The 16,261-nt window shown below is 31.6% G+C and overlaps 2 protein-coding genes across 2 annotated transcripts; both read left to right on the forward strand.

Moving 5' to 3' along the window:
• Positions 1-329: 329 nt before the first annotated feature.
• LOC139486403 (toll-like receptor 3) lies at positions 330-4,183 on the forward strand. Its single transcript, XM_071271277.1, has 2 exons — positions 330-491; positions 1,717-4,183. The coding sequence occupies exon 2, from the start codon at positions 1,988-1,990 to the stop codon at positions 4,091-4,093; it is 2,106 nt and encodes a 701-aa protein (XP_071127378.1). The 5' UTR covers positions 330-491; positions 1,717-1,987; the 3' UTR covers positions 4,094-4,183.
• A 2,245-nt stretch (positions 4,184-6,428) lies between these two features.
• On the forward strand, positions 6,429-13,638 carry LOC139486404 (leucine-rich repeat-containing protein 15-like). The gene is made up of 2 exons (XM_071271278.1): positions 6,429-6,736; positions 11,344-13,638. Exon 2 carries the CDS (start codon positions 11,350-11,352, stop codon positions 13,450-13,452), a length of 2,103 nt encoding a protein of 700 aa, XP_071127379.1. The 5' UTR covers positions 6,429-6,736; positions 11,344-11,349; the 3' UTR covers positions 13,453-13,638.
• Positions 13,639-16,261: the final 2,623 nt, after the last annotated feature.

Genomic DNA, 16,261 nt, shown 5'->3' on the forward strand with positions numbered 1-16,261 from the left:
ATTAAAAAAGACTTACAAAAATTAAAAAAAGACTTACAAAAATTATTATGACAATTTTTTTAAATGTGTTTGTATTTACTTTTAGCTTTATGTAGAACTGTTATATTGTACAGATGAAACGTTTGTTACTTTTCAATTAACTAAAAATTTACGATTCCTTTTCTAACCATAAAAAACCCATGAAGATTTCCTCTCAGTATAACACAACATTATTGTGTGTTAATATTTACCTATTCAAATGTTCCTATTTATAACTGACAAGGTATGAAACGAACACAACAAAGTAGGTTAAATTTTCATATTTAAAACACCTTGAACCTTTTGAAAAACCATTTATATTTACTTGACAATATCTCCTATTTCCTCTACAAATTGTGAAGTGAACGATTATCAATATAGGATAACCTATTGCCTTTAGAATATATCAAGATCATTAAGGAAGTTATTTTGATGCATCTGTAGAAGTTGATATTTATACATGCAAGGTCGCAGTAAGTAAAATAATATAAACATGCCTTGAATTCTAAAACTTATTTCAGACTAAAGTGTGACTTCATAATATTTTTAATTCTTTTATGTAATTCTTATAATAAGATATTAATATAAAGTATAGTAGTCTTGGTATAATATGACAAGTCTGCCATTCAACATTTTAATCTAGGTATTTATGATGATAGATATAGGAAGATGTGGTATGAGTGTCAATGAGTGTCAATGAGACAACTCTCCATCCAAGTAACAATTTATAAAAGTAACGGTCAAGCTTCGGTCTTCAACACGGGTCCATTGTACATCAGATTCCTAACTCAGGACAGGTGCAAAACATTGCAGTGGGATTAAACGTTTTAATTGTACCACACTTTCTCCCTTTTCTGAGATAATAGTATAACATCACAACATAGAAAGACACACTATAAAATATTAGTTTATTCACGAACACTGGGGTATACTTAACTGCTGGTGGAGGGTATTTCGGAGGCATTACTAGCCAAGTTGTCACTATTATTGATATGTTCATGATAATAAATTAACTGTTTACAAACTTTGAATGTTTGAAAATATGTGGTTTTTTCTACTCCCAGGAATAGGAAAAGATAAAAGCTATTATAGAAAAAACCTATGAAGAAGAATATAACTTAAAAATATGTCAGGATTGTTTGGTACCATTGACGCGCGTTTCGTCTATATGAGACTCACCAGTGACGCTCCAATCAAAACAGTGGGTTGGCCATAAATTAATTTTCATGAATTCATCTCGGGAGTCCTTACAAATTTTCGACCTTTTTATGAGTGTTGTTATAGAACATGTTGAATTTGAGGAACATCGGTTACTGTCAAATTGAGCACTTTCAGGGCGACTACGATGCATACATTTCTAGATCTGTATATTGTATCTAGTGTGAAGTATTCATCCATAATACAGAAAATATACTAAATATTCTCCCAACATCTATATCAAAGGAAGAATGCAAAGATCGTATGTGTTATAAATTTTATGAATAAGCTTCTGAGGACAGATATTTTCCCTATAATGCATTTGATTTTAATATTGCATTTGACTATACCACCATACTCTTTAATATCAATACATGCACAACAAAAGACTTAAAAAAAGCAAAGAAACAGCACAATGAGACTTCATATGTTTATATTTGGTTCTATACAGTAGTATAATAAATCGACATTGTGGATAATTGAAAGGCTTCTATTTTGCAGATAAATGATAATGTGTCCAATCATTGTTCGCTGTTTCCTGTGGAATTTATATACTGAATATACGTTTAGTATTTTTTAAATGAAGTAGTAGAATTTGTGTCTAATACTACTAGGTGAACATGATTTTGATAGCTTATATCCCCTCAATAAACAGTTGAGATTCGCAGTCTTTCCTGATGAATGATAGAACAGTAATGAATAATTTCCGTACGTGTACTTTTTACTAGTTAAAGTATTTAGTATGTTTTTATCTTCATAATTACAGATTGAAATGCCTAATCAAATGACATATATCCTGTTTGTTTTCATGTGTATTTATTACGGCTGTTCATCTTGTGACCCAAAATGTAGATGTAATATAAAAACAAGATCAGCTTTTTGTTCTAAGCTCACATACATACCAATATTTCCAGAATATGTGAAATCTATCTCTTTAACCAACAACAAATTTCACTTTATCAACAGGGAATTTATGTCAAATTTAACGAAAAACGATATAACATCTCTAACGCTTACCTCGAATGCAATTCGAATTCTAGATGAGGACGCGTTTTCTGGTTTGCCAGTTTTGAAAAGTCTCATTTTATCAGGTGAGAAGGAATTGAATATTTCTGATGTCAAAAAGGCATTAAGTAAATTAATAGCTTCTCTGGAATACATTGGCTTAATGGAAAATGGTTGGACTTATATTCCTACTGGCATGTTCGATGCAAAGGCTTTTAAAAATATAAGGAAAATTCATCTTTCCAAGAATAAACTCCTAGAATTTACTTTTGCCGAAGTCGCAAATCTTACGAACTTGAATCGACTTGATCTCACAACAAATAAACTCATCACACTTAATGTGACACACTATATTAATGTGATAGACATGATTGTTGATGGAAACGATATTGTTCGTCTTTCGAGTTTTTGTAACAGCATTGACGGGACAAGTCTACTGCAAAAACTTCAATTACTACGCATAAACGACAACGCTCTTTCTGAACTAACACCGACCATGTTCAAATGTTTGCCGTCACTTAAAACCCTCCAGCTGAGTGGTAATAGATTGACTGTGTTGTTGAACGAAACATTTAGCAGTATACCTCAGCTGACCGATTTACATGTGCAATACAACAAATTGAAAAAGATTGAGCGAAATGCTTTTAAAAGTTTTTCGTTGCAAAGGCTTAGATTTGGATATAACGGATTTCATTTTGATGATGATCGACGATTTCATCCAAATTATATATTTAAAAATGTCCCGAAGTTAACAGAGTTAGATTTGAGGAATAACTTTTTACCATCGGAAAACGAACCTGTGTTACGTCAAATGTTTAGTCATTTACAAAACCTTACTTCACTGAATCTCGCTGCAACATATCTGCAGAAATTACCAACTAACGTTTTTCACTCAATGTCATCACTTCAACGCTTGATTCTTCAAGGGAATAACTTGCGTAATTGGAAAAAAGGAACATTTGAAAACATGACACATTTACAAAGCCTAAGTCTCCAAGGGAATTATATTCAGTTGATTAACTCGTCATCTTTTCCGAATGAACTGTTAATGAGACTGAAATCTCTCGACCTCTCGAACAATCATTTCTCGTGTACATGTGACCTGATGTGGTTTCGTGATTGGTTAAGAAATAAAGATAAAAACCGACCAATTTTGCCTAACTTTCCACACAGGTACAAATGCATTTCACCGGAGAATATGCATGGGAAATTTTTGTTAAGATATAACCCAACTTACGACATATGTACACCTTGGAATCAACTATATACTACGGCGATACTTTTGTCATTATTTGGCTTTATTATAATAACTCTTTTAGTAATGGCATACAGATGCCATGCAAATATCCGAAATTATTTTTATCTATTTAGAATACACAGACTAAAGCGACGGGGATATATTCGTCTAAACAGTAGCGATGATTACGAATATCATGCTTTTGTTGTTTACTGTGACGCTGATAGAGAATGGGTTCATAATATTTTCCTGAGAAAACTCGAAGATGATGGTCTCAAGCTGTGTGTTCATCATCGGGATTTCGATGTTGGTGCATCAATAACTAAAAACATAGACACTTACTTACAAAAATGCTGGAAAATTATAGTTATAATGAGCAATGATTTTGCTAAAAGCGAGTGGTGTCAGTGGGAAGTAGAGTTTTTGCAGGAACGTAGGCGTCAACAAGGAAAAGATGTATTTTTACTCATCATGTTGAAAACTATCAATTCTAATCATATGACGTGTCCTGTTAAAACTTTGATCAAGACAACTCCATACCTGACCTATAAAGGTGGAGTAGGGGAGGACTTATTTTGGAAAGCTGTCTTTGAGAGTATCCAAAAGCCACTTGGAGATCCACCCGTTGCAATGTGACATGTCTGTAGTTTGTACTTTTGAATTTTATTAATTTTACTTTCTACAGTTAAATTCTAACCACGAATAAATAATTTCCTAGAATTAGTACACTGCGTTTTAAAAAGTCATTGAAATTTTGTTATCTTGATGAAGATCAACGTTACTCTATAGACACATATTTTCACTTGTATGTAAATTTGTCCGCCATTGCGTAAAGTCACACGGGTTTCCGTAAACTTTGACATCACAATTTAAAACATTTGAAGACAATATTAAAAAGGAATTGTTGCTTGAAATCAGAAGTTTTTTATGAGGATATCTAAGATAATTTGGAAATAAATTTCAGAAAAATCCCGAAAGTGTAAATACGTACATTGTTCCGGGAAACGAACTCTCATTAGAAATAAGATTGAACAAGATTTCGCCAATCAATGTCTTTCTAGTGATGATCAACGCCAATTAAAATATCATAGAGTCAAACACTTTGTCAAACGTTGAATAGGTGATAAAAGAGGGACGAAAGATACCAAAGGGACAGTCAAACTCATAAATCCAAAACAAACTGACAACGCCATGGCTAAAAATAAAAAAGACAAACAGAAAAACAATAGTACACATGACACAACATAGAAAACTAAAGAATAAACAACACGAACCCCACCAAAAACTAGGGGTGATCTCAGGTGCTCCGGAAGGGTAAGCAGATCCTGCTCCACATGTGGCACTCGTCGTGTTGCTTATGTGATTACAAATCCGGTAAATAGTCTAATTCGGTAGGTCACATTCATGATAAACTACTGACCAATATTTAAACTAGAGGTTATAGTTAAAGAAACTGTTTTGATCAATAAGGTATTGCATCTTCAACAATCGACACTCTCAAACATTGTAGAAGGGAGGCGAACGATTTTCAAAAGATATTAAAGTTACAAAAAAAAAACTGACAACGCCATTTCAAAAACAAAAAGACTGCAATAATGAAAAACCGAAATACAATCAGTGGTACACAAAACACAACATATAAAACTATTGACATTGTAGACTAGAATATAATTTAGGGATAAAATCTCTTTTTGGTTGATCCTGTATAGTTCAATTGTTTTTTATTGTGTTATTGTTATTTATTTGATTTAGATATTGGAAAAAAATCCCCTTTAAAAAGGCCTCATATCTGGCGGAGAAAATATACAACACAATGAAATGTACACGTTACCTGTTGAAACCAATCAATGGTGAACGAATTCGTTTGAGAATTTACTAAAATATCAACAAGAATATGTCCCAAGTAAACGGATGCCCCATCCACACTATCATATTCTATGGTCAGTGGACCGTGAAAATGGGATAAAATCTCTAATTAATTCTGTCATTAAAATTAGAGACCATTTTATACTGCACTCGTTCTATTTAAGCAGTCAAAATGCGTTGACTGTATATATCTATGTCATATACAGTCACTGACCCGATATCACTTTTACTCATGAATATTTAAAGGGAAGTTGCCGAAATGTCCCTCTTTTCTAATTATTCATACGACCTCTTTAACCTGTTCTTGTTTCCAATGCATACAACGATGCATGGAACGACTCAACGTTGTTTCTTTTGCAATTATTGGAAAAACATATTTCATTTGTTAATATGTTTTGTTTGCAACCTATAAATCATTATGTTTTATGCTTATGGTTGATATTTTAGTCCATACTCAAACGATTTCGTTAACCATCGAGTGTGGATTTCAACAGGTAAATGTACATTTCATCGTGTTGTATATTTCTCTGCGAGCATGATATGAGGCCTTTTTAAAGGGGATTTCCCCCAATATTGAAATCAAATATATAACCTTAATGCATTTAAAAACAACAATTGAATTTTTTTGTTTAGATTGCAGTATAAAGACAATAATAGTGCATTGACTTGACATATCAACGATATAAGGATTTGGCCCGAAACGGGGAAATAGCTCGACACAGCCTCGCATTTCCCCGTTTCTAAGCCTCATCCTTATATCGTTGATATGTCAAGTCAATGCACTTTTATTGTCTATATAGAGTGAAAATGGTTACTAAGTTTCAAGTTGATTGGACCTCAATTTCTTCAAAAACTACCTCAACCAATAATTGTAAAAGAAATAAGTCTGAGTCTTTCCATGCTTCGTTGTATACATTGAAAACAGGGACAGGTTGAAGAGGTCGTCATGACACATATGGTTCCGTCAACTACTTTTGAAATATTCATGAAGAAAAATGAAGTAGGGTCAGAGACTGTATATAATGTAGAAATATACAATCAACGCATTTCGACTGCTCTTATAGAACGAATGCACTATAAGTCTGTTGTTTGATCGTTTAAAACATTTGTTGCCTGTTTAAGAGCATGTTGGCTTACTCTAAAAAGAAGATGTGGTATGATTTGCAATGAAGCAACTTTTCACAATGACACATAAATTAACAATATGTAATTAACCGTATGGCCTTCATCAATACATCAACAATCTACAGCAATAGAGGATCATAAAAATAGAGCTTTTGACTATATGAAACAACAATGAGGAAGTTAATGTATTACAAAAAGATATGTAGAGATGAAAGGTTACCAAAAAGTAAAAATATACTTGCATATGTGTGGATAAAGTTCTTTCTGTAACTTCGGACGATCATAATTGTAAGTTTTGAAATATCATAGATTATGATTGTTTATTAGCAAAACATGATGTTCTTTTTTTTTATTCTTTTCGAAATGGAAGCAGTGACGATCATATTTTAGAAACGAAGCGTGTTTTATAGAAAATTTAGCGATTGCTTGCTTTCATTTCGATTACCAAAATTAAAAAGAAAATGAAAATAAAAGAAACGAAGCAGCATTCAACATTTCAACATGCTATATATATATCGTTTACTAGCATACATGTATAATATGCTTTTACATTTTGAATTTGGCAAATTTTCAACTACAAGACCAAAAAGAGAACTACAATGAAAAATACTATATGATATAGAATAAAGGATTTATGCGATTCAACTGGTGGGAGTATGTTAGCTTTCAAATGAAATTAATTGTATGCTCATAATTTTGCATAATTGTGTTTATGAAACAAATAACAACTTATGAGTACAATATTCAATTGGATGTTTACATCTGCATGCGGTTTAAAATTAATCTTGGTAGATCTGTAGATATGTATTCCAAGAACTACACTTGCATATCAGTTTTGAATGATACGACTTAGTTTTTTGTCATCAAAATCAAAGTTTTAATTTTTCGCTGATATTTATTGACATTTCAAAAAGTTCGTAAGTCAGATTTTATGTCATTTCATGTCGTTGCGAGGGGGTAACACATTACACGTATGTTGCATATTCACGAACAATATATAAAACTGTTAATGAATTGGGGGATTGGGGGTTGGGGCGGAGATGATAAAGTAAGTAAGTAAGTAAATTATTTATTATAGTGACATGTGTAAATTATATACAGATTATAAACATATAATGTATGATAAATATATTCTAAGGGTTTTTTTTCAAATAAGATGACGTATAGTGTAATAACATGAGTAGTTTTGAAACCAAGAAAAGATCAAGTTCTATAATTACTGAAAATAAAATAAGACATTAAGGTGATACCCAACACCTTGACTAAAATTAATTTGACGCATTTAATTTGAATGAAATTTTGACAAAATATTAACTTTTTGAAAAAAAATATAAAAATTTCAAAAAACTTGAATCAATAACTTTCTTGGAAAAATTTGACTGGAGATGTAGCAGTTTGACAATCACTAAATTTGATCATCGAGAAGCTTAATATTTCTTAACAATACAACGTTATTAAAACGTTTAGCTGACTTTTCAGAGTTATCTCCTGTAGAGTACCACCTTGATATAGATATAACCTGTACGACCAATTTCATTTACACAGTCTATACATTTATAGTATAGTTGAAATCACCTATTGTTGTAAAGATAGCTATGGTCCATCTATTGTACATGTCAATTAAAAAAACTCACATATTACATAGTGAAACATCTAAAACATTTTTCAAACATTAGTTGATAAATTGATCTCTGCATCTTCTGTGGTAACCTGACAAAAAAACTCAAAATCAATAAAAACTTAAATTTGATAATTTAATTCCTGCCATGCCTGAAAACTTTACCAGGTGTACAGGTTCTATACTCAGATTAACATTTGCCGTAAAAATGAGCAATATTTACCAAAAACGTTATAACAAACCTTCAGAATTTTCTTTCTTTCATAAATCAATACTAAAAAAAAGGTGCTTCATACCTTGATCTTTTCCTCAATATTGACGTAGATGGACGACTTCACACGAAAATCTATGATAAACGGGACGATTTCAACTTCCCAATTACCAATTTCCCATTTCTCAGCAGTAACATACCCTCTGCCCCTTCGTATGGTGTTTACATATTACAATTGATACGTTATTCACGTGCTTGTTCACACTATACGGACTTCATATACAGGAGTGTGCTCCTTACGCAGAAACTGCTCCAACAAAGTTATGAGGAGGACAGATTAAAATTGACACTCCGTAAATTTTATGGACACCATCACGAATTGGTGGATCCATATGATGTCTCTTTAACCAAACTAGCTAAGGACATTTTTATCACATGGTAGATTGTGGTTTGTCATTATGTCGTCTAATCTTTTAATTACCAAACGTGACTTATTCCCGATTGTGACTGTTTTGCTGAATGTGAATTCGCATTACTATAAGACGTGTTTCTGTACTTGTTGATCCCAAATTCATGTATTTAGTTTACATGTTTAATGTTATATTTGTAATTCTCATCGGATTTTGTCAAATGTGTTGACGTCTTTTTATTATATTTAGGTGTTACGGATAGAAAAATTAATCACCGCCTTTATTAATTATATTAAATTTTGTACGATTATTTACGTTTGAAGTTGGATTCATAACAAACTGGACATATGTATATTACAGTTAATTGTTATTAATAAGTATTGCAATATGCATTTTGTTTAAATGAATTATCAGTATTTAGTTCTAATATAATCTTAAATCAATCCTAATTCTATCTCACTTTGATAGTTTTTCATATGTGACGTCATGCTGTTTCTAAATTTCATAAATTCAAATGTGGCATAACGTTTGTGCCTTTTCGCCATCGTATGTGACGTCACATTTTTTAAATTACGTTGACGCCTGGACTGATTCGAGTGTGTCTATTCTGTGTTAAACTTTAATAGCATTATGTATTCGGGTTTAGTTTTCTGTAATTAGTTAATACTTCAGTTTCATTATGTATATCTCTTTCATATTCATTTGTTAAAATTAACTGTTTGCAATAGCATGAATTGTTCTATATAATAAGAATGTTCTTATCCTGGGCATAAAAACAATGCCGTATTTGGCGAAACCTTTTCAACTTTTTATCTTCAGTGCTGTACAACTTTGTACTTTTTTCACTTTCGATCTTTTATATCTGGGCGTCACTTGTAAGTCTTGTGTGGACAAGGCGCGTTTTTGGCGTATTGAATTTTAAACCTGATTCTATTAATCATGTTTTTCTTTGTCTAATATGTTCTATTAATTTGTATTGTAGTCCTGTAATATTATGTTGTCATTTCAATGTTATATTTAACTTTGCCATTAAAGTGCGAGGTTTGGCATGCCACAAAACCAGGTTCAACCCACCACTTTTATTCCCCTTTAAAGGTGTCCTGTACCAAGTCAGGAAGATGGCCATTGTTATATTATTGTTCGTTTCTGTGTGTGTTGCATTTTAACGTTGAGTCTTTTGTGTTTTCTATTATTTTTGAGAAATTGAGATAAGACGTGGCACGGTACTTGTCTATCCCAAATTCATGTATTTGGTTTTCATGTTATATTTGTTATTCTCGTGGTGTTTTGTCTGATGCTTGGTCCGTTTCTGTGTGTGTGTTACGTTTCGGTGTTATGTCGTTGTTCTCCTCTTATATTTAATGCGTTTCCCTCGGTTTTAGTTTGTTACCCCGATTTTGTTTTTTGTCCATGGATTTATGAGTTTTGAACAGCGGTATACTACTGTTGCCTTTATATATCATTTGTCGTGTTTCTGTGTGAAACTAATCAAATACTCTCGAGATCGATGTGTCAACACAAAACTATATCAAACTTAGACAACAACTTAACCATGGCATATGGTCTAATGTGTCTAGCTAATTTCAGTTAATGAACAGCACACATATAAGAATAATAATAAGAATAAGAATAAGAATACTTTAATCATCCAATTATGGACACTTGCAGGTTTTAAATGTCATACAATAATTACAATGATTGATTTATAATAATACAATGAAATAAAAATAAAATAAAATACAATACAATATAACACTATAGAACACTTAACAGTTGTTGTTTTATGAATAAAAAGTCTAATCAACACAAATATAATGTTCCGGGTTATTCGCGTTTCATCTGATTCATAATGAAACGTATATTTCCTGGTGTTTGTCATAATCCTGTTACACTTAAAAGTTATGTCCTGTATTTTAAATCGATAGATATTCTCGGTGGAACTTGCTTTTGGTATATTTCAAAACTTTAATCGCTATGTCTAATGATATATTTATAACAGGCAATATACTGTACAACTATTTTGATAATGTTTTATTTGAAGCAACCTAATTGGAACAAAATATCAATTCTTAGATACATGAATAACACAAACATGTTTTTTTTTTCATTATGCACAATTTATATATCAAAAATAGTAATGCAAATAGTTATCAAAAGTACCAGGCTTAAAATCTAATATGCCAAACGCACGTTTCGTCTACATAAGATTCGTCAGTAACGCTCACATCAAAAAGATTGACGGGTCAATGTTGAGGTTGTATCGCAAACCATGGAAATTCATAAATAGAGTTTAAGAGAAGGAATTGTTACATCAGATCCGAGATGATGAGTGACCGTATAAATGATAGTTAAATATGATAAATGTATGGTGTGCATTTGTTTTTGTAATTTGGTAGGGTTTCCTTGTGAATGCATTTGACAGAAAATTTTGCTAGTATTTATTGTTTACTACCCCTTGTTAGTAGTAGCTACATATACTTAAGTTAAATTCGAATCAATATACATTATCTCATTCTGACTTATATGACACGAGTTACTGAGCATATCAATATAAAAGATAGAGATCACATGTTTATATTGATAAGGACATTTAAAATAGTTACCAATTATATTAATTCTACTGTAGTTCAAGTAATAGTTTATTTTTTGGTTGCAGATTGAAATGGCTTGTCCAAGAAGATTCATGCTGTTAGTTTTTATTTGTATCTATTACGATTGCTCATCATATGATAAAAGATGCAACTTTAATTTAAAAAAGGGATTAGCAACCTGTTCTTGGCTCACGTTCATACCGAGATTTCCGGAATATGTCACAGCTATTCATTTTACTAACAACACATTCTATGTTATGAACAAAGAATTTATGTCCAATTTAACAAAAAACAACGTAACATCTCTTGCTTTTATTTCTAATTCAATACGTAGGTTATACGATGACACCTTTTCAGTTTTGCCAATTTTAAAAACTCTCATCATCGCCAAAGAAAAGTCCTTAAATGTAACCGATGTCAGCATAGCCTTGGTTGAACTAAAGTCTAATTTAGAAAACGTATATTTGAACGACAACGATTGGACCTATATTCCGGTTGGTATGTTTGGTACAAAGGCGTTTAGAAATATAACGAAAATAATACTTTCCAAAAACAAGTTACTGGAATTTTCTTTCAAAGAAGTTGCAAATTGTGTTAACCTGCACACGCTTGATCTCTCAGGAAATAAGCTTACTACGTTTGATGTGCTGCAACCCGTTAATGTGAAAAAAATAATTGTCAATGGCAACAAAATTGTTCTTTTTCCTAGTTTTTGCAGCAAAACTAACAGGACAAGTAATCTTAGGAATCTAACAACTTTATTCATGAACAAAAACCTTCTCTTTGAACTAAAACCGTCTATGTTCGAATGTTTGCCGTCACTAAAGTATCTTCAGTTAAATAACAATAAGTTTAGTGTGCTGTTGAATAATACATTTAGCTTAATACCTCAGTTGAAAGAATTACATATTCAATCTAACGGAATTAAAGCAATTGAGCCAACAGCTTTGAAAAGTATGTCATTGCAAAAACTAAATTTTGGGCAAAACGGATTTCGCTTTGACGAGCATGGAAGATATAATCAAGTGAACATATTTAAACACATCCCAAAGTTAACACATTTAGATTTGACAGGTAACTTTTTACGAGGAGGATACATGCCTTGGAAACAAATGTTTAGTCCTTTACAGAACCTTATTTATCTGAATCTACATGCTACACACCTAAAGGAGTTACCAACTTACGTTTTTTGCTTGATGATGTCACTTCAACAGTTGATTCTTCAAGGAAATTCTTTGCTCGAACTGAAAGAAGGAACATTTGATAATATGTCTAATCTACAATACTTAAATCTCGAAGGGAATTCCATTCAGTCGATCAGCCCGAATACTTTTCCAATGGAAATGCTATTGAGGTTGAAAGGACTTGACCTTTCAAACAATCCCTTTTTGTGTACATGTGATATCATGTGGTTTCGTGATTGGCTAAGAAATAAAAATAAAACCCGTCCAATAATGACTAACTATCCACAGAGGTTTGTATGCATGTATCCAGAGAATATGCGTGGGAAACATTTGATAAAATATAATCCAACTAAAGAAATATGCACTCATTGGAATCAATTACACACCATTGCAATTATATTGTCGTCATTTGCATTTATAACAATTACTCTTTTAGTTATTGTATACAGATGTAATGCAAATATCAGAAACTATTTTTATCTGTTTAGAATACACAGACTTAAACGTCAGGGTTATATAAGCCTAAACAGTAGCGAGGATTACGAATATCATGCATTTGTTGTTTACTGTGACGCTGATAGGGAATGGGTTCATAAGATTCTACTTAGAAAACTCGAAGATGAAGGTCTAAACCTGTGTATACATGACCGAGATTTCGATGTTGGTGCATCAATAACAGAAAATATAGACACTTACTTGCAAAAATGTTGGAAAATCATAGTAATTATGAGCAATGAGTTTGCTAAAAGCGAGTGGTGCCAGTGGGAGGTAGATTTTGTGCAAGAACGCAGACGACAACAAGGAAAAGATGTTTTTCTACTCATCATGTTGAAAACTATAAATTCTAATCATATGACATGTCCGGTCAAAACATTGATAAAGACAACTCCATACCTGACCTATAAAGGCGGAGTTGGGGAGGACTTTTTTTGGAAAGCTGTCGTTGAGAGCATCCAAAAGCCTCTTGGAGACCCACCAGTTGCAATGTGACAAGATACGCGACACTGTCTTATAGTTTACTCCAGTTGTAAAAAGGCTCTCACCACTATTAAGACTAACAATTTCCAAGACATGTTACACTGCATTCAAAAATGTCATTAAATGGTAATTGTCTCTATTTAAGATCACGCTACTTTATTGTAATTGAAGATTCAATAAATAAAAGAATGGGTGCCATATGTGGAGTAGGAACTGCTTACCCTTCCGGATCCGCATCTCATGAGTAAACCCCCAGTGTACAGTGACATTCGTTTTGCTCAATAGTTACTTTTGAAGTGTTTTGTAGTTTCTTGTTTGTCGTTCGTTGTTTTTTTTAGCCTTGATTATGTGTGGTTTTTTTTTCAATTTTCTTCTACTTGTTTATCAATTTTGCCAGTTAGATTTGCACGGAACGTCTGAAATCCTTTCATTGTGAGGTGTTGATAAAATATTGGTTATCATCTTGGTCTTGAATGAAACATTTAACCAGTTCCTGACCAATTATAATGACATAATAAACAAGAGTTAAAACTATGTGAAATACGAATGGGTCATTAATAACAAGGATATAAAATTTCTAATTTATTGTAAGAAAAAAATTCCCAAAATCCTCAAAATGTTTTTTTCGCTTTTTTACACATCTGCTTATGCCGTTGACGTACAAAAATCGATTTTAGTTTTCTCATCAGCAGGATCAGATTTTTTAGCATAAATTTAGAAGCAGCAAGGTCTTTTCAATATGGCTCCTGTATTTTTTTTTTGCAATGACATCCTTGCATAAAGATGGCTTTGGTCATCAAGTACTGTTTTAAAAGAGCCTAATATGCATTGAAGTCATTATTCACCCAAGCATTGGTGGCTTCAAATTATTTATTTCAAAAGCTCTAATAAAATAAAATATCTCAAATAGTCACAAGAGAATGATTCAACTACAAATACTAGTATTATAAACTCACATGTATGTGAAAATAGCCAGAAGAATGGGAGTTGTAAGCCAAGAAACCATATAGGAGAAGAAAATTCCTACAAATTCCAAATGTTTATATGAGGCAGAAAGCTTATCAGGAACAAGCATACCTTAAGATAAAAATTCCGTATCTCTCTGGTTTGGATTGAGTGCAAGACCAGCTATCTCATCTTGTAAAAAATATAGTTATAGAAACATTGAGGCCCATTTCATTAATGGAGGCACCAAGGGTTTAAGTAAGTACGAAAATGTCTCAAAAATAAAATCACAGTTTATTAACTTTTGAATTGTTATAAAATACAATTTGATTGCACAATGTTTAAAACAAATATTATAGAATTGTATACAGTAACATGTTAAAGCAAAGGAATTATCAAAACTACATATGGAATGTCAAAGTTATCTCTGGAATGCTATTGGAATAGTGTAAACTATATTAATGAATTGATGAATTGCTATAAAGACATAGTTTTGGCAACACACATTATCTAAATGGTATAAAGATATCAATATGCTTTATGCATTATGAAACAGATACTTTCTGTAAATAATTAAACACAGATTATTTTCTGCTAAATGTAGGTTACAAAGAAAAATGCCTATTTTTGTTCTATATGCTTACTGTATAAAAATCTAAAAAGAACTTTCAATTACACTTCTTTCATACACTTTTATTTATTGACCAAATATAAAATACTATGGAAATTTTTTGTTCTGATTTTGAAATTAGTACAAAACAAAGTATCATTTCTTAATAATTTTGAGAAAACAATCATGATATAAAGCAGTCCTAACTTAATCTTTTTATATACAATTATTACTTGTCAGCAAGTAGATCGAAATGAGAATCCAATAATACAATAGATATAGGAAGATGTGGTATGAGTGCCAATGAGACAACTCTAGATCTCCATCCAAATAACAATTTATAAAAGTAAACCATTATAGGTCAAGGTATGGCCTTCAACATTGAGCCTTGGCTCACACCAAACAGCAAGCTATAAAAAGTACTTATGTAAAACCATTCAAACGGGAAACTTTCATTAACTGAAAACAAATAGCTTTGTCTAATTTCTCATTAAACATTGCACTTCCATCCTAAAGAAAATCCTTAAAATATTTAACATTAAAAAATGTTGTTTCTGTTAACAGAAGAAAAATTTTTTTAAACAAAATATATGTAAATAACCTGTAAAATCAGCTACAGTAGAAAAAATACTTTGTTGGTGTTTTCATTTCATGGTTAATATTTCTTAAAAAAATAAACAAATGAAAAAATATAATAAAAGTTTCTCCTTATTTGTATGTGGATATCTGTTCATATGTTAAGTGTTTAGGTAAATTAAGATGACATCAAATGAACACCATATACAGTGAAACCTGACTAAACCGAATCCTGTATAAACCGAAAACCTGTGTAAACCAAACATGTTCGTAAGCACCGTCATATCAAATAAAGTGCGTTGTGAACCTGATTAAACCGAACATTGGCCAAAACCGAACAAAATCTTAAGTCCAGAAGAGGTTCGGTTTTAACAGGTTTCACTGTAGATAAATAACTATTATATTAAATAAAAAAACAAATCTATTCTCAACAAAAACAATTGATCACTATTATATTAACAATCTATTAATGTAAAGCTTAATGAGTATCTTTAATAAGTATACAAAATTTGACTAGAATTAATTGCACTAAAATTAGTACTTTTAAATACCTACAAAGCATTCTGATAACATTTTAAATAGATATTCACTAATTTATTCATTAAAATATATAAAAATAAACAACCAATGGTATTAACCCATTCTTAGATGCCTCAATTCAGCTGAGGCAAATTGCCTTTTAAAAGGGAT

Source organism: Mytilus edulis, chromosome 8, assembly GCF_963676685.1.
Source record: "Mytilus edulis chromosome 8, xbMytEdul2.2, whole genome shotgun sequence".
NCBI lineage: Eukaryota > Metazoa > Mollusca > Bivalvia > Mytilida > Mytilidae > Mytilus > Mytilus edulis.